A 27,545-nucleotide genomic window follows, 5' to 3' on the forward strand; every position below is an offset into this window, starting at 1 on the left:
ACGTCGGATTTTATTTAAATGTTGATCAATTAGAGTTGAAACTATAAGTTGCCTCCTGACATTTTAAGCACGTTTTTTTCCCCTTAGATGAGTGAAAATATAAACACTAGAGCTATTCTATACCGCGAATGTAGTCGTTAAATTATATTTTTACTTTTAAATATATCCTTTTATTTTTAAATATATCCTTAAAATCTTTCAAAATTAATTTTTAATTACGACTTGAATAAATTATCTCGGTATTTCAAAGACCGCAAAGACTCGCTAGGCGGCGCATGTCCTGCACATTTCTGCCCAAGGAAAAAAGCGAATTCGGAGTTCAGCTGAAGTAGCTCTTTTTTTCCATATACAAGGAGTAAGAACTGAAAAAAAAACCCGTTTAATTTTACCAAGGGGAGTCTAATATAAATATAATCAGTCTGTTGCAACATTTATCAAAGATTGACTGGGAGGGGTTGTTTTTCAAGTCAAGTCTAGAGCGACGGAATGTATAGAACGATTTCCGATTGTCGAGTGCGGCTACTGCTGTCCCAAGTTTCCACATTTTCTCACATCAAGACAGGACGCCGAGCTTTTCGGCTACAATGAGGAGAAAATGAAGCTCTTTGGACTCTGGGTTGCCTTTCTCCTGGCGAGCACTTATCGATGTGGTGAAGGTAAGTGATTTTCGGATGATTCAGCTTACCTTGCCGTGTTCGCTGTTGAGGAATTTGATGTGTGATTTATTCAACTGTGCAACTTCGAAAAGGGAAACTAACGTTAACTAATGCACTATTTGTATCTGTTACGTTACAGGATACAATATCGTAGAGAAGTCTGGTGAAATATCTTTGCATATATTTTGTTGTTGTTGTATGTCCCAAAGGAGCAACAAACACGTCCCTACAACAAATCCGTTTGAGGTTAATCTGTTTTGCAATAATTAGACGCGATTTAAGAATAAATAGCGAACAGAGTTTATTTTTGATTTCCAAGACACATTTAGCCAATGTGTCAGCATTTTTTTCCAACCAGTGCTGGAAGTGTACTATCAGTATCAGCTAATCGCTTTCCCAGCAAGATGCGATCAGTGATTTCCATTAGCAAGGTAATCGGTTTTGAAAAGGCCAGCGTTTAAATTCCGCAAAAAAAAGAGCATGAATATAAAATGTAACTAATTCTGGTTGCAGGACTTCACGTTCTGAATTTCTAAGTAAAGAATAAATTATATGGGTGGATGATTTACAGAAGCATTTGAAAATGCGCCTTATTACCCGTTACAAAGAAATTATGACATATATTTATATACTTGGGTTTAGAATACTATGAAAGGAGTGGTTAAAATTTCGTTGTTTTGTTCCGCTCTGTTCTGATCTGTCGCTTAATTCCCCAAAGTCTTTAAAATGTAATTACACCTAGCGAAATGTACAATTGCAGGAATCACTCTGACTATGTTTACACCAAAGTATAGACTGAAAAATAAAATAACTCTTTCCGTGCTAAATTATGATTTGACTCTTAGCGTCATTGAAGGTTTTGTCAGTGATGCTCTCCAGATTAAAATAAAATCTTTCTGAAGCAAAATCGTTGGGTTTATAGTTCTAAAAATGTTTTCAAACTACAGGATTCTGAAAAAACCTGAACTTTGAAACGCAACTGCTTTATTTCCGAAACTGACCGGTTAAATATCTCCTTGCCAAGTGACCATAAACAGAAATATTTGCATTCCTTCTTAGAAGCTTCTTATATTGCTTTCTGTGACTGTACCAGCAACTAAATGGACAGGTTGTGATATAACACAGATAAAAACCTCTTCCGGTTTTTATGATCTTGTTTAATTGTTTTAGAGTCTGCTGTCATAGGCACCCCTGCCCTCCACAGATTAATTCATTTAAACAATGCAAACTGTATGAAGCAAGATGAAAAATATATAGTTAGTTTAAGAATAGTTTCTTAAAGCGCCGCTGAGCTACCTCCACAGATAATTAAACATTTTTCCAAATTAAACAGCCATTTTATACAATACGATGTCCTACTGTTCTACGAAGGGTATTGCACCCTCAGGTGTGATTGTAAAAGAATATTTTTGTGCGTGGTCACTTAAATTGGGCGGAATATCAGGAAGTGCAAAGGTATGGAAATGATCAGGCCTAAAAATAAGCTTAAAAATTATTACAAATAATGGCAATCTTAGCTCATACAGGGCAGTTTAATCTTCTTCACATAAGTGCATGAAATCTATCAAAGCAGACTTTTAGAATACTAAAAAAAAAGTTGAAGATTTTGTAACAAAATGATGTTCGGTGTCTGAGCAGAGTTAAAATTGCCAAAACCAGTTGATTAAGAATTGGTATGAGTAGACATGCAAAACATGATGGTGAATGCTAGAACACCAAGCGAATGACCCACTTGACCAGTGAGCAGTGATTGTGTGGTCCCTCTGAGCAGGACCACTGTAGGGAAGCTGTTTTGTGACGGTGTGGAGAAGCCAGGAGAGACAGGTTATGTTCTGACAAGCCACACCGGCTGAGAGCGGCTGAGTTTTCTGTCTGCAGTGGCTACAGCACATGAAATTCCAGGAAGAAATGACTGCAGTTCCCCATCTGCTTGGACATCATTTGCATGCCTGTAGGCTGTTCAGGGTTAACCTGTTAACCACACAGAGACTCAATCACTGTCTTCAGGTGGCCAGCACGCATCAGAGGTGGAGGAGAAGGGAGTGGTGAGGTTTTACTCACAATAAAGGCTGTTTAACCTTGACATATTGTGGAGATTGTGCAATGGGTGGAATGCTGACTGTGGCACGAACGCAGTGGAAATATGATGATATACAGAGCAGTCTCCTTTCATACGAGAATGTCTCTGGGGCCAGCTCTGAGCAATCTTACTGCTCGGAGACTAATTGCGATTTCCATAATACTTTACTGTACTCTTGTGTGAGTCCAGTGCTTCACCTGAGAATATCCCTTCTTTGTAGGTATTCACAGACAGATGTTCTTTTGTCATAGTTCTGAAATATCATAGGACGTCGGGCCTCCTTTTGGTGAAGACAGCGAACATTATGACGAGACAGTACAGTCAGACCCAGCTGTAGTGTGCAGACATAATACAGAGCCTCTTCTCTTTTCAGCAGGATAACTTAGAATGTCACAGTTAACACGTCCAGCCAAACAGAGATGTGTATGGTTATTGCTCAGTATCATGGAAGCCAAAAATATGACTTTTTTTATTTAAATCTACAACCTACAGGTACAAAATTTCCTAATTTTACTATAAAAATGATGAGGTTGTAGGCAAAGAGACTCATAATCCACTAACCAATCGCAAGCTCAGCTTCCCATTTCTCTCAGTTCCTGGCATTGCCACACTCATGGCATTTGAACTGCATGATTCCAGGTTCATTTTTACTGGGAAAGGAATGGTCAGAACTTGACCCTTTTTGTGCATCAGGTCATCATTGTATTGCGGGTCATCACAGTTGTCTTATGTGTGATCCTGGAGAAACGGGTGCCCTGTCAGACACCCATGCTACATGGGTCACACAAAAACTGCGAGCCTGAACTACAGCCACTAGGAAGTTTAACCCATTTACTTCTCCTCTCCAAGGGCTCCAGTTCACAAGGAACCCCACCAACCTGACAGTGTCCCAGGGCAATAAGGCCATGCTGCACTGCACTGTCGAGGGGGTGAGTGAGCCTGAAATCATCTGGATGAAGGATGGAGAGAAGACCCACAACGGTGAAGAAATGTACATCACTGTGGACCCAAACCACTGGGAGACCTTCTACAGGTAATGCTTAAGTCAGCACCAGCTGAACCAACAGAGTCCAGTACTGGATCAAAGAACGCAGAACACAGACTCGTGAGTGTCCACCTTTGTGGGAGTGGATATTATTAGCATAGAGACAGTATTTACCAGTCATAGTTTTTCAATTTGCTCAGCGTTTTTTAGTTCATGAATTTCATTGAAGTTTCCAAATGGCAAAAAAATGGATTATCTTCTCATTTTGAAAAAAATGCAATTTCAGCTGTCAGCTTGTTTTGTTTCCTCAACTTCTTGTTTCCAGTCTACATGACTTTATTTTCCCTCATATTTCCATGTCAGAGACTGACTAGGTAAGGGTGCCTTTAAAAACGCAGATTGCTCAGAGAAGGAAGACAGTTGGGAATGCAAGAGCACCACTCCCGAGTTCCTAAATTCCAGATCCATCTCTTGTTTAAAATGTTATTATAGCCTTCAGCAGTTTGCTGCCTGAATAGCTGTCATTTACACAGGCTGATGTTTGTACACCTACTGTCAAAAGCACCCACATTATCTTTTTTCCATGCCTGCTACGTTTTGTTATGAAAACAAAAACAGAGCATAAAATAGAGGCGATGCAGTCTTTGCCTCTAAAACGAGTTTCCTCGTGCTCCCGTGGTCAGGTTTACGGGAAAGTGTTTAGGGAAACTGATCCTCCTGGGCTAATCAGATTGAGGCAGTAATGAGTTGCCTTTGTCCCAGTGAGTGAATGTGAGCTTCACGCAGGGGCACACCCAGCAGGTAAGAATGGCCACAGCCATTCCTCAGCTCCTTTTGCAACTTTGGAATGCGGCCAGCTACACCCATGCAGCAAGCTCTGCCCAGTGCTGCAGCCAGTCATGTGACCCAGCCTAGCTGTTTTACAGCTAATCTTCAACACATGCACTAGTCCAATACAGATGTCCTTCCTCTCTGGTGAGTCCCAGGAGGACTGAGCTGGACTTATTACACTTTTTCATCTGTATAGGATATGGAGGCTCTCTGTGTTTTGAAGAGCCCCTGCAGGTCTCAGTTTTCAATTGTGGACCTTTTGTAACCCAGACCCAAAGCTCCATGTCTGTGTTAAGCTGGACCTGATGCACAAGCAGAGTTTTAAGAAACTTCCCCATAGTGAAAAGCACTAGTACAAAAATGCTTGTGCATGCTGTTGTCTTGAGTACAACATTTGCGTTGCCAGGAACCAGAGGAAATCGGACATTGACATAATGGGAGATTAGTTATTACTCCCTTTATCTTAAAACATAGCCTGTAAGATCGCAAAACCTATGCTGACATTACACTGAAGACTGTTTTAGCACAGCTGTATGTTTACACATACGTGTTTTATCATTTTTGGGAAAAGGCATGTGGATCAAACAAAATATGTACTTTGTTATTTATGTGCTTGGCTGTTTTTCTACAAGAGTAAATTGAGTAAAAGTTACAGGGGCTTGCGTGACAGGCAGTAGTCTGTTAGCTCAGAGTCCTGTGCAGAAGACTTACTCTGAGGTGTCTATTCTGACTGCAGTGTCAAGTCTGCCCAGAAGCTGGATGCAGGAAAGTACTGGTGTGCTGCTGATTTTGGTGGTGAAACTGTGTCATCAGAGCCAGCCTGGATCACCGTGGAAGGTAAACCCCACCAATATCTACCACACTAGTAAGGCCTTGTTTAGAATATACAGTCAAGGAACAGGTAAAGGTTCATTCCATGTTGAAAAGTAAAGAAATACAATGTTTAGGCTGCTGAGCCTTCTTCAGGTATGAGGAAGAAAGTGGAAATGACTTTTACCTGTTCCTCTGCAGCCAAAACATGCTGATGCAGCTACCTACCTGAACTTGTTTGGAATATTGTGTGCAATTTCGGTCATCCCATTATATAAAGCAATTTGCTGCTCTGAAGTCAGTCCAGACAGGAGTGACCAGATACATGCCAGGGTTTAAGAGGGTGTCCTACACTGGCAGGTTGAAGGAACTGAACCTTTTTAGTCTTGGACAGAAAAGAGTATGAATGGACCCAATGCAAGTATTAATAAGTATTACAATCCTCAAAGGTGTTGACAAAGTCAACCCAGTGGACTTGCTGAGAATCATCAGTGGAACACAAGAGGAGACAAGTGGAAACTATGTGGAAGTGCATTACAATCTGACTTTAAATAACATTTCTTTACCCAGAAGGTTGTGGGAGCAGGGAACAAGCTACCCTAGGGATAGAGGATAAACCTGCTCTTGCATTGTAGCTCCTGTTTATGTGAGATTTTTTTTAAAAAAAGGGAGACGAGTGAAACTGTATCATACCCAAAGTTCAAATATATAAAACCTGCTGTTATCACAGAAAAAAAATTCAAGCCTCCATGCCTTCTGAGCAATAACTTATCTTACCAGCATTGTTTGAAAAGTGATTAATATAATACAATGTAGATTGCTGGTGTTTGAACAAATGTGAGATCAAGGCACACAGGAAAAGTAAAACACAAGAATCTCCTACTGGTGGAGTAAAGCTCTGGATTAGAGAGTACAGATTTTATTTTCTCATGGCTTAGTTATATCCTAGATGGTCAGTATTGTCTAAAATATGTTTCAAACAGTGCAAGCAAGAGGCTCACAATTGTTACTGTCTTTAACAGATAGAAGAAAGGCTTTGCTTACTTCACCAAGCAAATACATGTAAAACCAACCAGGGTATATTGCTGGCAGCACTGGACAGTCACACACAACCTTTCACACCCCAACACCCTCTTGCCCTCCTTCCTGTCAACCCCCAGGTGTGCCACACTTTGTGGTGGAGCCCCAGGATGTGGCGGTGCTGCCCGGCGTGCCCTTTAACCTCAGCTGCGCGGCCGAGGGCCCCCCCGAGCCGGTGGTGGTAGTGTGGTGGATAGAGGAGAAGCAGAGCGGAGAGCCAGCCCCCTCTCCTGCTGTCCTCTCGCTCCCAGGTGAGTCTCCACACGTTCCCACTGTCGGCTGCCTCTTTTCCTGCGCTGCCGTCTGACCCTCTGCCATGTGTAGAGACCTCTCTTTGCTTTGGAGCTACCAAATCAGGCATTGAGACCTTAGACCGCCAAATAATAATAAAAATAATAATAATTGCTTATACTTATATAGCGCTTTTCTGGACACTCCACTCAAAGCTCTTTACAGGTAATGGGGACTCCCCTCCACCACCACCAATGTGCAGCATCCACCTGGATGATGCGACGGCAGCCATAGTGCCCCAGAACGCTCACTGATCAGCTATCAGTGGGGAGGAGAACTGAGTGAGGAAGCCAGTTTAGTAGTGATGCACGGGTTGACTCACACCCGCGGGCGGCTGTGGGTTTACTTATGGGTCGGGCGGTCTCGGGTTAAAAAAAAGAAAAGATTTTAAATCGGGTTGGGTGGGTGCAGGTTCATTTCTCATGACCGCGGGCGGGTGTGGGTTAAAAAAAGCCAACCCGCACATCACTACAGTTCAGAGATGGGGATTATTAGGAGGCCTTGACTGGTAAAAGCCAGGGGGGGAATTTGGCCAGGACGCTGGGGTTACACCCCTCCTCTTTTTGAGAAACGCCCTGGGATTCTTAATTACCACGGAGAGTCAGGACTTCGGTTTTACATCTCATCCAAAGGACGGCGCCTGTTTACAGTATACAGTGCCTTGCGAAAGTATTCGGCCCCCTTGAACTTTTCAACCTTTTGCCACATTTCAGGCTTCAAACATAAAGATATAAATTTTTTATTTTATGTGAAGAATCACCAACAAGTGGGACACAATTGTGAAGTGGAACGAAATCTGTTGGATATTTGAAACTTTTTTAACTAATAAAAAAATGAAAAGTGGGGCGTGCAAAATTATTTGGCCCCTTTACTTTCAGTGCAGCAAACTCACTCCAGAAGTTCAGCGAGGATCTCTGAATGATCCAATGTTGTCCTAAATGACTGATGGTGATAAATAGAATCCACCTGTGTGTAATCAAGTCTCTGTATAAATGCACCTGCTCTGTGATAGTGTCCCACTTGTTGGTGATTCTTCACATAAAATAAAAAATTTATATCTTTATGTTTGAAGCCTGAAATGTGGCAAAAGGTTGAAAAGTTCAAGGGGGCCGAATACTTTCGCAAGGCACTGTAGTGTCCCCGTCACTATACTGGGGCATTAGGACCCACATGGACTGCAGGGTGAGCGCCCCCTGCTGGTCCCACTAACACCTCTTCCAGCAGGAACCTCACAGGAGTCTCCCATCCAGGTACTGACCAGGCTCACACCTGCTGAGCTTCAGTGGGCTGCCAGTTGTGAGGAATATAACAGCTGCCTTAATAGATTTTTCTGGAGTAACTCCATTACTAAACAAGGTGCTGCCATCTCCATCCTATAGCACATGGATGGGGCTCATGAGAGCCATTGTAGGGTCCATTGACATTACTCCCTGGCAGCAGGTCTTTTTTACAGAGTGCTGGCACTGTGGTATTTCTTTTTTAGATCCCCTCTCATTAGTCAGGCATTCATTAGAAATGGCATGGCATGTAAGGCTCAACTGTTTTGCTGAAAAAAATGATGTTGGAAAGTATGATTCACTGCAGTTCAGAGTTCTGTTGTGAGCCAAAGGTCTCCAGAGATTCCAGTGAGTGGGGCACAGTCTGGATCGCTTCCAAATCTCTCCATGAGAGCCGTTACACCACAGTGCTTGCTACTTTAGCCAGGAGCGTGTGCAAGCCCCGCTAGTCATGAATATTGTAGGCCAAAGAGATGCTTTGGTTTCCTTAAAATTTGATCATGTTTCCGCAAGCCATTGCTGTTCTAGAGGCTACACAAAGGAGAGCAACTAGACTGATTCCTCATCTGAAGGGGGATGTCACACTCTGACAGGAGACAGGAAACTGAATCTTTTTATCTCAGAACAGAGAAGATTACATTCAGAACAGTTTGAAATCTGGGTTGGAATGGGGGTATTCAAAATCCTGACTTGCCAAATCAAATAAGTGGACGTTTTCACACTTCAAAGCAAGAGGGGCAATAAAGATAGGTAGAACGGAAGATTTATGGATTTCGACTGAGGATTGTGGAACAGGCTCCCTAACTACACGGTTGAAAGGGACTCCAGAGTCCTGTAAGAAACAACTTGATTCTTAATCATTAAAGCAGCAAGATGGGCCAAATAGTCTCCTCTCATTTGGAATGCTTTTTGTTGACTTTTTCATGTAACTGGTTATTTCTCGTTTTTTTTTTCCATTGAGTTAGAATTGAGTCAGAGCACAGCAAAACATACTGTTGCGGACAAAAATATCTGCACCTTTCACTTTATGCCGGTTTTAGCTTAGTGTTTTTTACTTTTTTCACCAGCTGCTGGAGAGTATTTTTTCTGTGATGGCAGATAATGAGTCGTCTTGATTCAAGAGTTGAGAATGTGAAAGCTGTGTGCACAAGAGCTCTCGCCATCCCTAGAAAGCTATATACGTCTCATAATCTCGTTTGTACAGACTATGAATATAGCAGCTGCCAAATGGTTTAACTGCATTTGTTTAAAATACTCCACAGCGGTGCTTTGCCAGCCAGTGGCCAATGGTTCAGAAATGCACCTTGTGTTCAATTCTATATGGGGGAAGAGGGTAAGGGGCCATAATTTACCCCTGATTTAAAGACTGAGAATGTAGGGGCATCTCTTAGATGTTTTTTTCCAAGGATGTCTAAACAAAAGGATGTCATGAGTAATATCCTAGTATGTATTTTATATATATATATAGCTTAAGCATGTGGTCAAGTCCTTGTTGTAGTTTTTGTTTTTTCCATTTTTTTCATCTTGTATTCCTCACATTTGTAATGATATTAATGAGACAGCTAGCTGTGTTAAGGAAATTGTGCCCATACCACAAAAGTCAATTGGGGAAAATAATCCTCTTCTGTGTCCTGATTGATCTGCAAGATAACATTTTTAATCTGACATACAGACGTACAGCAAAATCTGGGTTATAGCTCTTTTTTCGTTCTATTTAATAGGCAATATGCTACTCTTTTGTTGGTGCTTGTATAAGCTCTAGGGGATAGAGGTGCGCTGGCAGAAGTCAAGCCCAAAATGTAGGTATGCAGAGAGTACATTAAGGTCAAGACGGGAAGAATGTTGTGACTTGTTTTTCCAAGGAACTTCAGATTCTCAAAAACTACGGGCAAGTGGAGACACAGGGAGTCTTCTGGATGCTAGCCTGAGTTTCCATGAGGTGCTGTAACTGGTTATAGCTGTGAAACAGTCTCCCTGCAGGAGTCTGCAGTCTCTGAGAAAGAGGAGATTGTCTTCCTCAGGCTGCTGAATGAGCCTCTACAGTTCAGCTCTGCGTGCTGTGGCAGGCTGGGCGGGTTGAGGGCGACGCTGCCCCCCAGACCTCTGGCATGCTGTTTCTCCCTTGTGCCAAACACTCCTGAGTGACTGACACTTGCCATGCCCATGAAGGCGAAGGACCACTGGGCAGGCAGATAGACTTGTATATGCTGCCTTTGATTAATTTTCTAAAACCCGTACAGAGCTCGTATTTATCATTAGTCTATATTTTCTAAGTGTGTCTGGAGTAAACAGAGGCTACTTAAAAACACTAAGATTAGACTAAGGAGTGTTGTGGTTTAATGTGTGATTCCTGTGCTGCACACAGCTCTTGATAAAGGAGAAGGAATGGACAGTTTCGCTTTTAAATGCTTTTAACAAAGATATGTTTTTTCTTCCTCTAACAGAACCTCACAACACTATGTTAAGGACACTTAAACAAGAACATTTTCCACAGAGTAAAGGATAAAGGAAGCTTGACAATGTGTCAAAAGGTTTGCCGCTGTGATTCAAGTCTGTATGAGAAAAAAGTTTTGAGTAGTTTCGGAGGTCCTGTTGAAGAAAGACATCCAAAACCAAAATTATACTGAAACTTGGATCACACCTTTTCCCTTCTCTCAACAACAGACTACGTCTAAATCCAACGTTTTGGTTGTGGAGCACCCGAAGAAGAAACGTTGTTTCTTGTCTTCTCTTTTCAGCATGGAATGAACCTTGACTTGTTCCTTTGCCACCTACGCATGCTGACGCAGCTCCCTACTTCAACAGCTTCTAAATCCTGTCTGTTCATCTGCAGATTTCAGCTCTTCACACCTCCCCTGTGCTCCCTGAGTATGGGCAGTCATTCTCACGTGCCTCATACCCATTTCCTCCCTGCTTCCTGCCCCTTCTCAGCCACTCTTTTGTCCTCCTTAGCTTTATTTATCTGCCACTTTCCCTCCTTCCCTCACACCTGAAGAAATCTCCACAGGGAAAAAATGTTTTTTTTTTCTTTTCCTTTCAACATAGAACAAACCTATTCCTTAGAAAAACAATGAGGAAGGAAACTAAATTCACTGTCAGTTTTGAAGACCGAAGAGCAGCACTGCTAAAAGTGATACTAATATAGACTAATATATACTAAGTAAATACTAATATAGAAACCTTGTGAGCCATTGCCACATTCTCAGTTAAAGTTCATGTTCCCACTGGAAGCGGTGCAGATCAGACACTAGATCAAGTACATGGTACATTGAGGCTGAGGCCTGTTAGCTCTCTCCAACCTTGGGGTCCTACTAGGTGATGCTTTGTTCCAGCTGACCTGGGTCTGGGTTGTGGCTGTAGCTCAGGGGGGAAAGACCTCTCTACACAACCGCTGCACCGAAGATCCAGGCAGCGGGAATATAAAAAGATGGGAAAGTGTTTAACAACAGCTGGATCTTGAGCCTTGATTTAAAGACTGAGCTTACCAACTGATTAGGGGCATCTCGTAGACATTACTTTCCAGAAATGTATTATTTTCTAAAGCTGTCTTAACAAAAGGATGGCATTGATAATATCCTAGTATGTACCTTAATTATTGCATAAGCATGTGGTTAGGTCCTTGTTATGTTTTTTTATTTTTTTCCATTTGATTAATATTTTATTGATCTTATGTCCCTACCATTTGTTATGACATTAATGAGACAGCTAGCTGTGTAAAGGAAATTGTGACCCTAATGGCGTTAATGAGGAAAATAATCCTCATCTGTGTCCTGATTGATCTATAATCTGCATGCTGTTTCTGCTCCTGTGTTTGTCCAGGCATCAATGAGAGCATCAAGATCCACTGTGAAGCCAGGAATGTCAAGGGGATCTCTGTGTCTCGTACCGGCATCGTCTCCATCAAGGGTAAGGCATCTTCACTCCTGTTCAGTTCCTGGACATAGCCCTGAGGTCACACTGGAGTAACATATGTTGGTTTGTACAGTAGCATGTTAAACGTACTTTTCAACAGTGTGTTCAAATCATCTTCCTCTAATTCTCAAACAGGTATTACGAAATCCTTACAGAATAACTTTAAACTGCTGTTTTACCTTTGTAAGCTGTTTGTAACGGGTGGTGTGTACGATACATGAAGGATCTGAGAAAATAAATTTGATTTATTGTGATAAACAGAAATATTCAGTGCCTGTCACAGGACATTGTGGATGGAGGTTTGCTGGGCAGGTTTCTGTGTTTTGCCATCAGTTTATTTGTTTGTCATGTCCCCTGCATGCCTGAACTTGTTTTAACATGGATTGTGGTTGATTCAAGCTGATGTCCACTTTCAGGAATTTGCCAACCACCTGAAAGTGAGGTTAGTGACGGTATATTAAATGAGTAGCTTTACAGTGCAGAAAGTTGGTATTGACCTTTGACCTTTCCAATATGACAAAATCCATGTTGTTATCACATGGTTCATCACCAGCACATGAAGTGTGTGGATGAAGGAAGAAGGGCACGATTATAAAAAGGCATCATAAAAATGACTCATTCTTATGTGAACATAATGCATTGTAAATGTGGTAACTGCCCATTATAAATACTGCAGTCATGCTTTGTTTGTAATATTTAGATCATCAGGAATGTATTTTTTGTGTTGTTGGCGATACAAACCACCTCTTACTTCAGGTTTACAAATAGCAACAAGTGAATCTGCAGTTGTCTAACCCTGATCAAGTGGGAGAAGCATCGTGTTTAATTGTGTGTTTGTGTCCTGTCTGTCTTGTTGGGGAAGTAGTAGCTGGGAGTGTTCAGTGGAATCAGCGTTTAAGTTAGTGGAGGTGAATGTCTGGGTGCACAAGTGGAAAGGAGGCTAGACTCTTTGATTCTACCATTCAGGAAACTGATCCTTTGTTTTTCACAGTATTTTGAGATGGATGAGCTTGTTTTTTTAACCATGAAACTCATAAGTCTATTTCTGGGCAGCAGCAGTGACGATTGTGTGTCTCTATGCAGGTCTCCCAGAAGCCCCCAGTGCACTGCATGTGATTGAGGTCCAGGAGAGTAATGTCACCATATCATGGACCCCAGGCTTCAATGGATACTCCCCCCTGATGTCCTGTACTGTCCAGGTACCACGCTATCCTAAAGTACTTCCCCTTCTTTCTCCTGAGTCCTTGCTCAGTTGAAGCTCATCTGGCCCTGTCTTTCCCTGAGCCATACAGTTAAACTGTCCAGCGCTCTCTCCTTTGTCCTCCAGACTCTGTTCACCTCTGTCAGTAAGTGCAGTCAGCCTGCCTTGACATCTCTTTTGCTCTTAGCTAATATCTCCATCCAAACAGTCCTTACACACACACAGTTTTATGTTTCAAATATCATTCAGCTCTTCATTTTCTTTCTTATCCTCCCTCTTTATCTTTCCTTATAGACCTTTGCTATATGAACAGCTATAGTAAATAACTGGGAATATTTAGAGGTGTCTGTCAAAGCTCCTTCAGTATGCAAACAATTGTTTTTTCCTCAGAGGAGATAGTAGAAGGATGGCCAAAAAAGCATTTCAAGCCCTTTGCTACTTAGGCTATTTAAGGGGGCATTTTATTTTTGGTTTGTTTCTTTGTTTTCAGAAGGTGGTGTGGTCAGTTGAGACACCATTACAGTCTGTTCTTAAACTGATTGCAGTTTCCAGTGGCTGGACATAAGCCAAATGACTGCCTGCAGCCTGTCCACTGCAGAGCCTCATCTGACTGGGGATGACGATAGCGATTTAGTTGTGCACCCTATAGTCTGTGGTCAGTTGTCCTATGATTCAGGTTTATAAAAGAGAACAAAGTCTGTTTTGTGGCCAACATGTGCAACATTAAGGAATTGCAAGTTCAGTCTTTTTTAAAGTGTAACTAGGAGAGGTTTTCAGATTTCAGGTCCGTCTTAATCCAGTTAGGGAAGGAAAAAGGGAACTTTGGCCAAACATACTGTTTAACGATTTTTTTTTCTTACGTGTGATTTCAGACACAGAAGGTTCTCTAATTCTTTATTCTCTTCCTGCCAATTAAGTAAAATAAATTGGATTAAGTTTTATTAATCCTTGAAGAAGAAACCTGATTTTTTTTGCCACTGTTTTGTTTTGTGTGTGTTGAGCCTTTTGGGATATAAGGTTGTGTGAAATACAGGTATTTCATTTTTCAGATTCTTCAACTTTTGCCCAATTTATTTCAACGGCTTAATTTGGTCCACTGACACATTGCATTTTTGTCTTTATAAACTATTCAACAGATGTCAAAGAATTCTGGGAAGAAGATGGAAACTTTAGAGCATTATGTGACTGTACCTCCCTTCCAGCACCTCATTGGAGGGCTGAAGAGCTTTTCAAACTACAGTGCAAGAATCTGCTGTGAAAATGAAGTTGGGACCTCTCCTTTCTCACACTGGGTAGATTTCCAGACAAAAGAATCAGGTTGGTGGAAAAGTCACTGCTGAAAGCCTGCTGTAGGGCTGTCATTACATGCTTATCTATTTATAAGTCCCCCCTCTCATTACATTTTGAAGTATATTCCTTCTCCGAAAACTTGACACATGATTTATCAACTCTTATATGGTACTTGTACTACAGGAGTGTTCTTCACAAGAAAACCACATCTAAATTTCTTTTGTGATTGTCGTACTGACAACCAGGTCTTCTTCAAGCCACTAATTAAATGCATAAATGTGAAGGGTTTTGCTGTTAAAGCCAGTTCTTATGACTCATATGAGCAACCTAAAAACTAAGAACTGGGCAGTACTGTTGATATGTTGAAATATAAAACAAAAGCCTGCTTGTGTAACAGCACAAAAGCATTAGGCTTGAGACACCTCTATATTATGATAAAGTCAACTGCAGGGTTTTCTGTGCACAATGCAAAATGTTCATGGCTTTTGTGTGAACGATGAAGGGGGATTATAGCCGAGAGAAAATGTCACGTACAGTTTGGGGCACCAGTAAAGACAAAAAAAAAACAGTGCCAAGCTTCGTGGCCTGAAGCCCTCAAACAAATAAATGGACGAATGGACAGGCTTTCCTCCCCCACCTCAGTGTGAGGATTGGAGAGCTGGCGGCAGGGGGGATGAGGGAACAGCAGTCTTGGCAGGGAGGGGGGAGATGCAGAGGAGTCTGGTTTGACCTTGTTTGCAAGTTTGTAAACTCGGAGACCTGGCAGGGTGCCAGTGGATTCAATCCCTAAGTGTACAATGAAGCATTGTCAGTGTCCCCAATCCTCCTCAGTAGAGCACAGGGCACCTCCAGTCTCTGGCGCCATCTAGACCAAAGCCGGGCATTGCAGCTCCAGATCGCCTCTTTACCATGCTCTAGGGGAGATCCTTGGAACACCCTTGGAAATTAGGGGGTTGCATTACCTGTAACTGTTTCTATTTTGATGGAGGGAATGAAAACATGTTGGATTCCATCCCAAATTGCCTACTGCACCACTTAGTCAGTTGTCAAAGAGCACTTTAAAAAACCTTTAGTACAGTATGCTCAAAACTCACCAGACGGACATCTGTCTAGGTCTCGTTCTGGCAATCATATATCCTGTTTGTATTATATATAGACTTCAGGATATTTCATATGACTTTTAAAGCTATGTAGGGCATCTTTCCCCAACTGTGTTACTACCTTCTTTGTAAATTGCATCCCTTGCCACAGTCTCTGGGCCTATGACTTCTTATTTGTCCTCACAATTAAGTTGTTACCTAAGTGAGAGCCTTCTCCTGCTGTGCACCTGGACTGTGGAAAACTCTTTCCTATACTTTTGAGAATAATGAGCCTTTCCATTTTCAGATCTGGCTTTGAAACTTACTTTAAACAATAGATTTTATTATATCTGTATTCTATTGTTTGTTGGTGTATTGTATGTAATTCTTTGTTTTTTATTGTTTGCAGTTTTTGTGGTTTTTTTTTGTAAAGGCACTTTATAAAATAGGCTGAGTATCGTGATCTATCTTAAATGTACCATTTATACCAAAAGCCACACACTTGATAATGTTTCACTTTCTAGCACAGGGCGTTTGAACTGAACCTGCATTTGTTTAGAGCTTTCCTTGCAGATGTCAGATCTCTGCCGCTGCCGTTGCAGGCCTGTGTCCAGTGTTCGGTTGATCTAGATCTCTCTAGCTCAGCTGGATCACTGAAGGTAGTCGATTACTGCTCTGCTGTCATGGGGATTGAGGTGTGTGTCCAGAAGACACGGTCACCTGACTGCTCTTTGTCCCACCAGTGCCCATGGCTGCCCCCCTGAATTTGACCGTCCAGCTGACAGAGCAGCAGCTGTCCTTCCGCTGGGAGGCCCTGGAGGAGGAACAGCTCAATGGTGTGCTGTGGGGCTACAGAGTGCAGTGGGAGCTGGGGGGGAAGAGTCAGGTACAGTGGCCCTGCGTCCTGTGTCATCACGTCGGTCTTCCTGCATTTGTGTTAATTACTGTGGGGCTCGGGGAAGGGCTGCTGCTATTGGGCCTGGCATGCTTAATTAACCCCTCTGTCCAGAGCATGTGCGTAGCTTGAGTGCTAGAGCTCACCAGGCCTTGTGTGTCTGATTGATTGTCCCCTGCATGCATACTTCATACTGCATGCATACTGGATCCAGTTACCAGCAACCCTTAAGCCGTAGCTCAGGTAAAAATTAAACCACAAGGCTCACCAAGAGTCAGCTTGCCCTGTAAAGTGGTTTGAGGGTTGTCAGAGGAACCCTCCCTAACCCAGAGATCAGTTCCCAGACACATAAGGCCATTTTTCCCAGAGGTGTCCTGGATTCCCTCTACTAATCCACTACATTTGTAATTTATAGTGATCTCACGTGAATGTTTAAAATGTAACATCTAACAGAGATGTCATGTACTTTTAAACTGATTGAGGATATATTGGTATATTCTGAGGGATTCTACAGACAGGTGTGGAAAACTGAAAGAGATCATGACAGTAGTAAAGATAATCAAACAATTCCAGGAATTTTGTCAATCTTTATAACATTTTATTATGCATGCCCTCTTTCATATCCCAGTTTCATATTTCCTCTTTTTGCTTCCAGTATATATCCTAAAACCCTGCTGGTTGCATCAGAATCCTAGATTGGTACAGGAAACAAGTGCTTGCTCAGGTTTGGTAAATAATTTCAGTGCATTACTGCCCCCTGCAGGAATTGCAGTTCAGGGAGAATAAAGCCAACCTGTCCAGTGAGGGCCAGTTCTTCAATGCTTCTTTCCGGGTCTCTGCCTGCACTGCAGTGGGCTGTGGACCCTGGAGCTCACCTGTCATGGTGCTGCCAGCCCAGGGTGAGTCTGTCAGTGCAGAATCCAAACTGCAGGAACATCACTGTGCTACTCAAGGTGGACACATTCCAGGGACCTTACGGAGCATGCCGAAGGCATCTCGCGTAATGTGTTTCTAAAACACACAATCTTCAGCGAACACGTGTTGAACACCATTAGTGGGCTTTGCGCACTGGTTTGGCCTGTTTCTCTGGTTCAGTTTCACTCAAGCTGTTTCTGAATCGGTGTGGAGCACTGAGCTCAGTAGCTGATGAAGAAGAAGAATACTTCTCATTAAAAATTGCAGGGTGTTTCTCGAAAAGAGTAGGGGTGTAACCCCGGTGTCCTGGTCAAATTTCCATTTGGCCCTTACCAATCGTGGCCTCCTAATAATCCCCCTCTATGAATCGGCTACATTACTCTGCTCTCCTCCCCACTGATAGCTGATGTGTGGTGAGCGTTCTGGCGCACTATGGCTGCCGTCGCATCATCCAGGTGGATGCTGCACATTGTTGGTGGTGGAAGGGAGTCCCTATTACCTGTAAAGCGCTTTGAGTGGAGTGTCCAGAAAAGCGCTATATAAGTGTAAGCAATTATTATTACTGTATAGGACTAGAAGGTCAATGAAAACCTTTCCTTTCCCTGCTAGCTTGTGTCCACATGTCTTGGGCTCTTCACAGCTTGGTGTCCTTCAAGCATCCTCTCCTGAAACCCAGATCTATCCTCTGTTCCCAAGACAGAGTGACAACTTAGTAGCAAAGACATTCAAAATATTTACTTGTTTATTCTGTGCATTTTTTCCCTTTAATATTTCAAAAATTAGACTTAAATAGAGTTTTGGAAGCATTGTTTTCCTTATTTATCGTGAACTCTACTGAGCCTGGAGGATGATTATCCCTGTATAAGTACGTAGGAAAGGTTAGAATCGAGAGGAGGCCATATAGGCCCATCTGACACGTGTTTGGTACTGTAGTTAATAGCTATTTGATCCGAGGATCTCATCCAGGGAATGGGCTTTGACAGCATGGTTGGGTAGCTCGTTCCCTGTGTTGATTTATAACCCCACTGAGGAGCCTGTGGGCTGGGCGTGGCAGGTGCTGGGGAAGTTGGGAAGATCAGCCCCTCCCTTCCGGTATGTGTGCTGAGTGTGATGGACACTCGGGGGGGGTCTGGAATGCGTGTCGTGAGTGGAATGCGGAAAGGGACGCTGTACTCCTGCTCGGAGGGGTAATCTGTGCATCTCCCTGCAGCTCCCAGGCCGCGAGCCCAGCGTGGGCATGGCTGGGTGGCGCTGCTGGTGGCCGTCCTCACCGCGGTCATGCTGGGGCTGCTGATCGCCGTGCTGATCCGCCGCAGGGAGAAGGAAACACAGTTCGGGTAAGGAGTCATATCGCTGCTGCTTGGAGAGGTGGTGTGGAGGTTACCATTACCGTCCTCGCAGTGCTGGGGCCTGGGGGTGGGGTGCTGTCTGTGTGGAGTTTGTATGTTCTCCTCATTTTTACGTGGGTTTCCTCCCTCAGCCCAAGGACATGCTGGTAGGTGAACTGGTTTCTGGGATAATGTGCCCGAGGCGTGTCTGCCCTGTGATGGACTGGAGCCCCGGTCAGGGTGCACATTGCTTTGTGCCTGTTGATTGGTGGGATGGGCTCCGGCTCCCCTGGGACATGGAATTGGGAAAGACAGTTAGAAAATGGAGGGTTGGATAAGAACATGGGAAAAGATCCGAATGACTGGAGGCCGTCCAGCCCATCTCTCCTTTTTGATGGTCAGCAGCAAATCGATCCATGGATCTCTCTCAGCTGTTTCTGAAAAGAATGCAGTGTATCAGCTTCAAGTACATGGCTGGGCAGCTCGTGTCCTTCTTCCAGGACCCTTTGGGTTAAGAAGTGCCCCCTGTTCTCTGGTTAAAATACACATCCAGGTCGTTTCCACTTGTATCCTCTGGTTTGTGTTGCCTTGCTCATTCTAGAGAACTGTGGAGTGAGAAAAATAGTGAAAAACATAAAAAAAGAAAGAAGGGTTGCACTATATTTTGAAAAAAAAATGTCCTTGTAAATCCTGACTGCAGAGACAACTAATGTGCATTCCGTATTGTTCAGTCTGGCAAGGTGGTAAGGTGGCATGTGTTGTATTTGCAGGGCAGTGTTTGATGATGTATCTCACAGGGCCGAGCCGACAGTGTCCTTCACAGCTGCCAGGTCCTTCAACAGACAGGGCCCTGAGATCACTGAATCCACCTGTGAGTAACACATACCTACAGACACGCCAACATGCCTGCAAAAATGTCTCAAACAGAAAATGGCACTAAGAGGTAAAAATCTCTTTCGGCAGTGAGTCTTCCTTTGAGACACAAAAATTTCCACACAGTCACATATGCAGTGGGTACTACAGATCTTTTCAAGTCATGGTTTATCGCAAGATCTGTCACAGCTGGACTTACAACTTCTATATTTGCTTTAGAAAGACTTTATTTTCTGAGAAAAGGAGATATTATGACAGTCATTATGATTTTCTATTGCAAGTTATCTGGCAGAGTTTCTTGGGATGTTGCGCTAAAGAAAGTGTCGGTCTCCCCCTAGTGGACTGTCTGGGTATCAGCGACGAGCTGAAAACCAAGCTAGAGGACGTCCTGATTGCAGAGCGGTTACTGACTCTGGGACACATGCTGGGAAAAGGTGAGGATACTTATTATTTTAATATAGGAAACATTTTTAAATTAAAAAACAAAACAAAATCAAATCACATACAACTGCAGTTTGTACAATGTGATTCCATAATTTCACACATTGCAATGGCTCTGTCCCTTGGTGCTTCTCTGTCCTGCCAGGTGAGTTTGGCTCTGTGAGAGAAGCCCACATGAAGATGGAGGATGGCTCAGTCCAGAAGGTGGCAGTAAAAGTGCTCAAAAGTGAGTTAATCTCATAACCTTAGATATTACTAACTAGTAAGTTCCAAGAAGTCCGTACCTATGCAGTTCACGTTTTGTTCATCTGGCCACTATAATGATTCATAACCATGTGTATGAAGAAAGCATGGGAAATATCAGCAAGTGGGTTTTCCACAATCCAATGCAACTGAATTTCAAGATGGTGTTATCAGCCCAGAATGAAAAACTGGCGCAGAAGTGCAAGAGGTTTTTGCGATGAACCTGAAGTTTTTTGTGCAGTTTTCTTGATGAGATCAAGTTTTCCAGGCTATCCACTGCACTAATGAGGATTTAAAGGTAATTTAAAAAATTATGTGATGAATTTCTCCACTCACTTGTGGGAGTGGTGAAATGAACATGTTTTATAGCAGACCTTTTGTTTAAGGATAACTTGCTGGTTTTGTGTACAGTGCCAAACAAATGCATTCACCCCATTGCAAATTTTCCATTTTACTGCTTTTTAAGTTTGGAATCATGACTCTTTCAAACAGGATTGTATATTCAGTATCTACAGTGTTCTACTACAAACTCTCAAAGCTACAATTTGACTGTTATAGGAAAATTATTCTTAATTGTTTAAGTAATTCTTAATTCTTAATTTTGCATACTTTTTCGGTCCTTTTTGCTGTGGTAGCCCTCAGTTAGTTCAAGTGCCAAAGCTTAATTTTAAAGGTCACAAAACTATTACTGTAACACAATTAAAATTACAGCATTGATCTCTGTGTTTGAAATCAAAGAGGTTTACTTGCTGTCGGAGAAAATGAATTTGTCTCTGTACATTCCCTCAGATAGATAGCGATATGACAAATCAGCCATGAAACCCCAGGAGCTTTTAAAACAAATCAGGAATGAAGTGGTAGAGAGAGACAGATCAGGGGAAGGTCAGTAAGAAGCAGACGGTTAAGAACCATGTCCATGTGTGAGAGGTTGACCCTCTCCTGTCTGTTGCAGGTGACATCACTTCCTCCTGTGATGTAGAGCAGTGTCTGCGTGAGGCAGCATACATGAAGGAGTTCCACCACCCCAATGTCATTCAGCTCATTGGTGAGTGGGGGGGCTACATGGGTGAGGACAGACGGGGAAATACTGGCAAAAAAATGGGAACAGCACACAAAGAAGGGTGGAGATGCGTTTGTGGTTAAAAGGTTTTGTGGCCATTTGCCATATTGACTTAGGATTGGTTGTTCCTGCCCTCAGAATGGGGGCATACTGCCCATCTGATCATTTGCTATGCAGTAGTCTCTTTCCCATAGAAATGCAGGGCCTTGTTGTGTTGAGGGAAAAGCTGTCTGTATGAGGCGAGAGCTGTCTGCATTGTCTGGAGGAATTTATCATATTTATCAGCAGGTGGGCTGGTGTGCCGACTGGCCGGGCTGTGTGTGTGTGTGTGTGTGTGTGTGAGAAAGTGAGAAAGTGCTGGCTCAATGACTGTCCCTCCCCAGGAGTGAGTCTGCAGAGACGCCTCCAGCAGCGCCTGCCTGTTCCAATGGTGATCCTGCCCTTCATGAAACACGGAGACCTGCACACCTTCCTGCTAATGTCACGCATGGGGGGCCAGCCCTTCGTGAGTACCCCCCAACTCAGCACACACATTGGTCTGATAGCACAGACCCAGATACCTGTGTAAATTGGTTTTTTTTTAGAGGATTGCTGTTGTCTCAGAAGATAATAAGCGAAATATGTGGATCACTAAGTCTCTTCTGTGATCCCTAAATCCTGTGGCAGACATTCTCTAAAACTGTAGTTATCTCCTTTTTGGTGTCACAAGAGGGTTTTGATTTGACAATAGCAACAACAGTAATAGCGTTTAAAAAGTGTTTTAAAAAGTTTCTCTCCAGTCTACTGCAGAGTCTTCTTTCTAATCTCTTCTTCTCCCCATGCAGGCTCTGTCTCTGCAGACGCTGGTACAGTTCATGCTGGACATTGCCCGTGGGATGGAGTACCTGAGCAGCAAGAACTTCATTCACAGGGACCTGGCTGCACGCAACTGCATGTGAGATTGCTGCTGGGCCCCCGTCTTCATTCACCCCCAGAGAACCGAGCCTTCAATAGCAGCAATAACTGGAGACTCTCCTCACAGCCTGTGCAACTGATAGCAAGCACATGGTGTAATGAGACCAACAGCTGTGTTAAGGTGCATCTAGCTAGACAAAGACAAACAGGAAGAAGTGTGGTGAAAGAGGTGTGTTTACAAACTCCTCTTCACTTGTAGTTCTTCACAGGATTAGAAGCAGACAAATGGAGATGGTCCCTGTCCCTCGCGCGCAAGCATCCACTTCTTCGTCAGTAACTCCACAGCGATATTCCGCTGAGAGAGAGAGTGGGGCTGTCAGAGCGGGGCTGGAGCAGGAGAAGGCAGAGTGTGGTGTGTCCAGTGTGCGTGGGAGTTGATTGTGCTCACCCTGCCATCCCTTCCTCAGGCTGAATGAAGACATGACGGTGTGCGTGGCAGACTTCGGCCTGTCCAAGAAGATCTACAGCGGGGATTACTACCGCCAGGGCTCGGCCTCCAAGCTGCCAGTGAAGTGGATTGCTCTGGAGAGCCTGGCAGACAACATCTACACCACCCAGAGTGACGTGGTATGTGCCAGCACAGGGAGATTGGAAGAGGGAAGAGGGATTTTCAGCTGGAGGTTATTTTATATAAATCCTAATGCCAACCCACGGGCACTGTGAGCTTACTAATCATGAGGTCCTTCTGCAACATAAAAGTACTATTCACCATTTAATCCCGTGATCTCAAAGAGACTTAAACTGATATGACCAGCTGCTGTGGTAGGCCATCTAGGTCACATCCTGGTTGCTGAATCTGAGCTTAGTGGGATGAATATAGCTCAAACCTGCTGGTCAACAGGTTGTGCAGATCGAATGATTGTCAGCACTGCGTGTTTTATAATGCATTGATCTTTGATTTGTCAGTATCAAAAATGATTCTCCAAATACAAGTCCAGGTAGATCTAGAGATACCCAACAAGGAAACGTGAAAGTCCGATAGCAGAATTTAATTTTCTGTAACAGTTTAAACCTGGCAGATTTATTGAGAGCTGCAAAAGTCTGCTAGTTGGCCCGATTTCTGCTCATCACTGTGGCCTTTCTCGCAGTGGGCATTCGGGGTGACCATGTGGGAGATCATGACCCGTGGGCAGACCCCCTACCCTGGAGTGGAGAACTCGGAGATCTATGAATACCTCATCAAGGGTGGCCGCCTCAAACAGCCGCCAGGCTGCCTAGATGACATGTGAGTGCAATGACTGAGCAAAACGAATTTGAGCGTCAGGATATTAAATCCTGTAGCTTTATGCCAGTATTTTCCCATCAGGTGTGGTCTGAAGTGCATCACTTTATGATGGTTTTGCCGTGTCTTTTGAAATTATTAGATACTGACTGCTGAATGATTCTCATTGCTGAACCCTGAGCCTCTGAAAGGTGTGTTTTCCTGTTTAGGGGAATCTTCTTCTGTGAGACTTAGTTCAGTTCAGTTTATTTGTCACATGCACAAGTACAATGAAATGCTTCTTTGCATGTGTGCGCCGATACAAAGACATTAAGGAATCGCCCAAATAGAAACACAGAACAGCTGCAGCAACAACAACAAGTTAAATAACATACAACTTAAAAAACAAGTCAGACAGGCACTGTGAGAAGAGAAATAAACGTCAGTGTGAGTCAGTGGTAGGGGTAGAGTTCAGTAATCTGACAGCTTGCGGAAAGAAACCGTCTCTGAATCTGGAGGTTTGTGCCTTTATGCTCCTGTAACTCTTACCAGAGAGAAAGGAAGGAAAGTGAGAAACCAGGATGACTGGTATCCTTAGCGATACTTCCAGCCTTCCTGAGACAGCGAGTTGTAAAAAAAGTCCACAATAGAGGGGAGCTGTACTCCAGTAATGGACTGGGCTGACCTGATCACCCCGTGTAACACCTCCTGTTCAGAGCTGCTGCCAAACCACACTGAAATACCACACGTGAGCACACTCTCAATAGCGCACCTGTAAAAGGTAGCAATGCTAGTTGAAGATAGACCATATTTAGCTCAGAAAATAACATAAGCAGACATCAACATAGAATCAGAAATAAACAAATATAATATAAAACAAGAAATTGCATCATCTTCACAGGTAACTGGACTTGCTCTTGGTTCTTACTGTATTTTACAATGTTAGGGGGTAAATAATATTGATATATATATATAATAATATTGACAGCCTCTAGGCTGATTTTTATTTCCATAGTTACATAAAAAGAGGATTAGATCTAATATTGCACGTTTGAGGGAATTTTCATGCACCTCAGTAAATTAATCACTTTTAACCAGTTGAAACAGTGGAAAATGCTCTAGGAGGCTGCTGTACTAAATGAGTACTTCACTGAAGTGCTCACTGAGGAAGAAGTCAAGAAAACACCTCAGGCAGCATAAAGACAGAGTTCTTTATTAAATACTATTTTAATATGAGTGACAGATGTGTTCTGTGTTCTTGACGCTCTCCAGATGAATTAAACTCCAATGATGTCCTACTAGTTGTTCTCATTAGAACAGGAGAAGTTAGACAGTACATAAGCCATTGCTGCAAGAGGGTCACAGGGGTTATGCCCGCTTCTCACTCCCTCATTTCTCCGTCTGTTAGCTATAACATCATGTACAGCTGCTGGAGTCCCAACCCGAAGGGCCGGCCCGCGTTCCAGCAGCTCATCGAGCAGCTAGAGGGGGTGGGGGCTGGGCTGCCCCTGGGGTGCGGGGAGGAGGAGCTGCTGTACGTCAACCTGGCAGAGGGCGGAGAGCAGGAGGGCCAGGCCGGAGCCGCACCCTGGCAGCGCGGGGAGGAGGACTGGCCCCTGATGCCCGCGGGCGCCGCAGGAGCCACTGGGGGAGACTACCGTTACATTATAGGACCCCGAAACACCACGGAGGACTACAGCCGAGTGGGCCCAAGCGGACCGCCTCCGCAACAGGAGGAGGAAGAAGAAGACGCCGTCATCGATGTGTAGAGCTGCTTCTCCTTCCTCCTGGTAACCGTGCGGCCCCGGGAGGAGTCCTGATCGGAATGAGGGGCCCCTCTCCCTGGGGGCCACGCTAGCACAGGCCTTATCGCTGCAGGCGAGCTGGACTGGGTGACCGCGCAAGCGAGTACGTCTGTCCGTAGACACAAAGCCCACCCGTAAGCCCTCCCCTCAGCGGCGGTCCTTTCCGCTGGAACAGCACGAAAACTGCAATCCGAGAACAAAGCGGGAAAACGCAGTGTTTTGTTTCCACGGTGTCTGAGATAATTGGTTTTCGAGAGCCTACAGGTAAGTGTTTCCACAATTTTGGTAGGTTCTTTATTGTCACGTGACATCCTTTTAAAATTCCCTCTGGCTGATTTGGTTTCCCAGCTAACAACGCTAAAATGCCACGAATTATGAAACATGACCCAAGCTACTTTGAATTACAGCCTCTGAGTGATTAACCTCCACAACTCCTCAAACTGTGTTTAAAGGTGAAAGTAGTACCAGAGCCCATGTAAATTACACTATAGTCCTGCAGTTTACTGACAAGTACCTATTGTGTCTGGTGTTAAACTACAGTAAATCATATTCCTTCCAACAGCACAGATATATATATATAACATATGTGCATTCTATATACTGTGTATATAGAACATATAATACATACCTGTATAACAGGCATGTAAATGTGCAACAATTGCAACTATGACATTTTAGATAATTGTACAAAAAAAAGAAAAAAACACCCTTATCTCAAAGGGTAGTGAATATGTTTTGCTGATGCAATGACTGTGAATCGCATTTTATAGGGAGGTATATTGCAAAATAACCACCAATGTTACATTACAGATTGTCTTTCAATGGATGTCTAATGTGCAGCTTTAGGCATATTTGATTTTACATTGAAGTCAAATGGGTTTAGTAAAATAAAATACTGGAAATAATTTTAAGCCTTACTTTACATAATGAGGTAAAACATGGTTTTGATTTGTGTATGTATTTGCAATGTTGTCAATATGCTCCGAGTACAACATGCAGGGATTTCAATAATGCACTGACATACAAATCTCTTTTACACCAGAAGCTTGGATATTGGGAATTACTGAATGAGTGTTTTTGTCTTAAAATGCTGAGTTTTCCCCATTGTACAGCAATAATCATCATCTTGCACTTGCTGGTGAGCATTATATTTTGCTGGATATGCCTTGCACCTTTTCAAATTTCAAATTACATTTTTCCAATTTCAGGGAGCAACACAGATTGTTTAAAAAAAGTTTAAAAACATGGGTCTGTAACAAACTCTGGTCTTGGTGAACTCCAGTCCTGTAGGCTTTGCAGTTTATAAATAAACAGAGCAATTTCATTGTGATTTAATTAAGCAGGTTATAGTTTCAGTATTTTAGAGATCATACTCTGTATTTCTTCAGCCTTCAAAGACCAGAGCTCTCTTAATTGAACAATTAGTACATTAATTCAGTGTTAACATACAAATATTGCTTATTGGTGACCCTAGCTGGACTAGAGCTTTCCAGACACCTGGAAACTAAGTAGTGCTGACTGAGACTGAATACATTAGCACAGATAACACAATTTCACAAGTATCAAGATTTTACTGTACCTGTCCCCCTAGTTTTTATTCGTACAACTCACCTTACACCTGAAGCACCCACAGCTTATACTGGACTAAGAGGAATGAGGGCAGAGGTGTGTAGACAAGGACAGAAAACTGTTTACCACTGCTAGAGCCTGTTGATGCGTGTGCACTTTACTATTCAGAACAGATCACTCAGGAGTTCTCCTAAAAACATCAAGGGGCACAGCTACCCCAGGACTCTTATGGGTACATTCCATATGTGGGTTATCAAGGGATATTAAAAGTGCTGTTTTGTTAAGGAGATTTTTTGATAACTCTTGCTCTGTTGTCAGTTTTCACAACTGTGTGTAAATATGCTGTCATTTCTTAAAGATTTTAATACTTCCTTAAAAAACTGTTACATGTGTAAAAGTTGAGATATTAAAAAAACACATGAAAAAGATTGATTGGTCCCTGGTGTTCTGTTTATTTGTCTGTCCGTGCATCCTGCAGAGTCACAACAGACAATAATCGGTACAAATATACCAACCAGTAAATATTTCAAGGTATTACCAGCTTGTTTGTTCCAAAGGAGATGAGATTTTAACCCTGGTGTTCCAGCTAACTTCCACTCTTGTACATGCAGGCTTTCCAGACTTCCCCTAAACTCTCTCCTTAATTCAAAATCATTTTATTCCATTTTTTAAATCTTTTTTAAGTGAAAGTTTATTAAAAACGCAATGTTGTGCATTTACTGTAACATTGTTAAGCATAATCCTAAGCAAACAGTATTTTAGCCAATCT

At 43.0% G+C, this 27,545-nt stretch overlaps 1 protein-coding gene across 1 annotated transcript; it reads left to right on the top strand.

The window, feature by feature from the left end:
* The first annotated feature begins 269 nt into the window (after positions 1–269).
* Positions 270–27,204, top strand: tyro3 (TYRO3 protein tyrosine kinase). The gene is made up of 19 exons (XM_088648226.1): positions 270–656; positions 3,586–3,769; positions 5,289–5,389; positions 6,523–6,693; positions 11,830–11,916; positions 13,006–13,121; positions 14,260–14,440; positions 16,236–16,378; positions 17,151–17,286; positions 18,513–18,639; positions 19,401–19,501; positions 19,842–19,937; positions 20,090–20,170; positions 21,140–21,232; positions 21,631–21,752; positions 22,072–22,181; positions 22,609–22,768; positions 23,290–23,426; positions 24,811–27,204. Exons 1-19 carry the CDS (start codon positions 596–598, stop codon positions 25,169–25,171), a joined length of 2,568 nt encoding a protein of 855 aa, XP_088504352.1. The 5' UTR covers positions 270–595; the 3' UTR covers positions 25,172–27,204.
* Positions 27,205–27,545: the final 341 nt, after the last annotated feature.

The sequence above is a fragment of the Lepisosteus platostomus genome, chromosome 10 (assembly GCF_059453375.1).
Source record: "Lepisosteus platostomus isolate fLepPlt1 chromosome 10, fLepPlt1.hap1, whole genome shotgun sequence".
In the NCBI taxonomy this organism is placed as follows: Eukaryota; Metazoa; Chordata; class Actinopteri; order Semionotiformes; family Lepisosteidae; genus Lepisosteus; species Lepisosteus platostomus.

Bases quoted from the DNA above. Each gene is read 5' to 3' on its own strand.
- tyro3 (XM_088648226.1), top strand. From the start codon at position 596: ATGAAGCTCTTTGGACTCTGGGTTGCCTTTCTCCTGGCGAGCACTTAT. The intron at 6,694-11,829 runs GTGAGTCTCCAC...GTGTTTGTCCAG, and splicing joins TGCTGTCCTCTCGCTCCCAG to GCATCAATGAGAGCATCAAG. The intron at 21,753-22,071 runs GTGAGTACCCCC...CTCCCCATGCAG, and splicing joins GCATGGGGGGCCAGCCCTTC to GCTCTGTCTCTGCAGACGCT.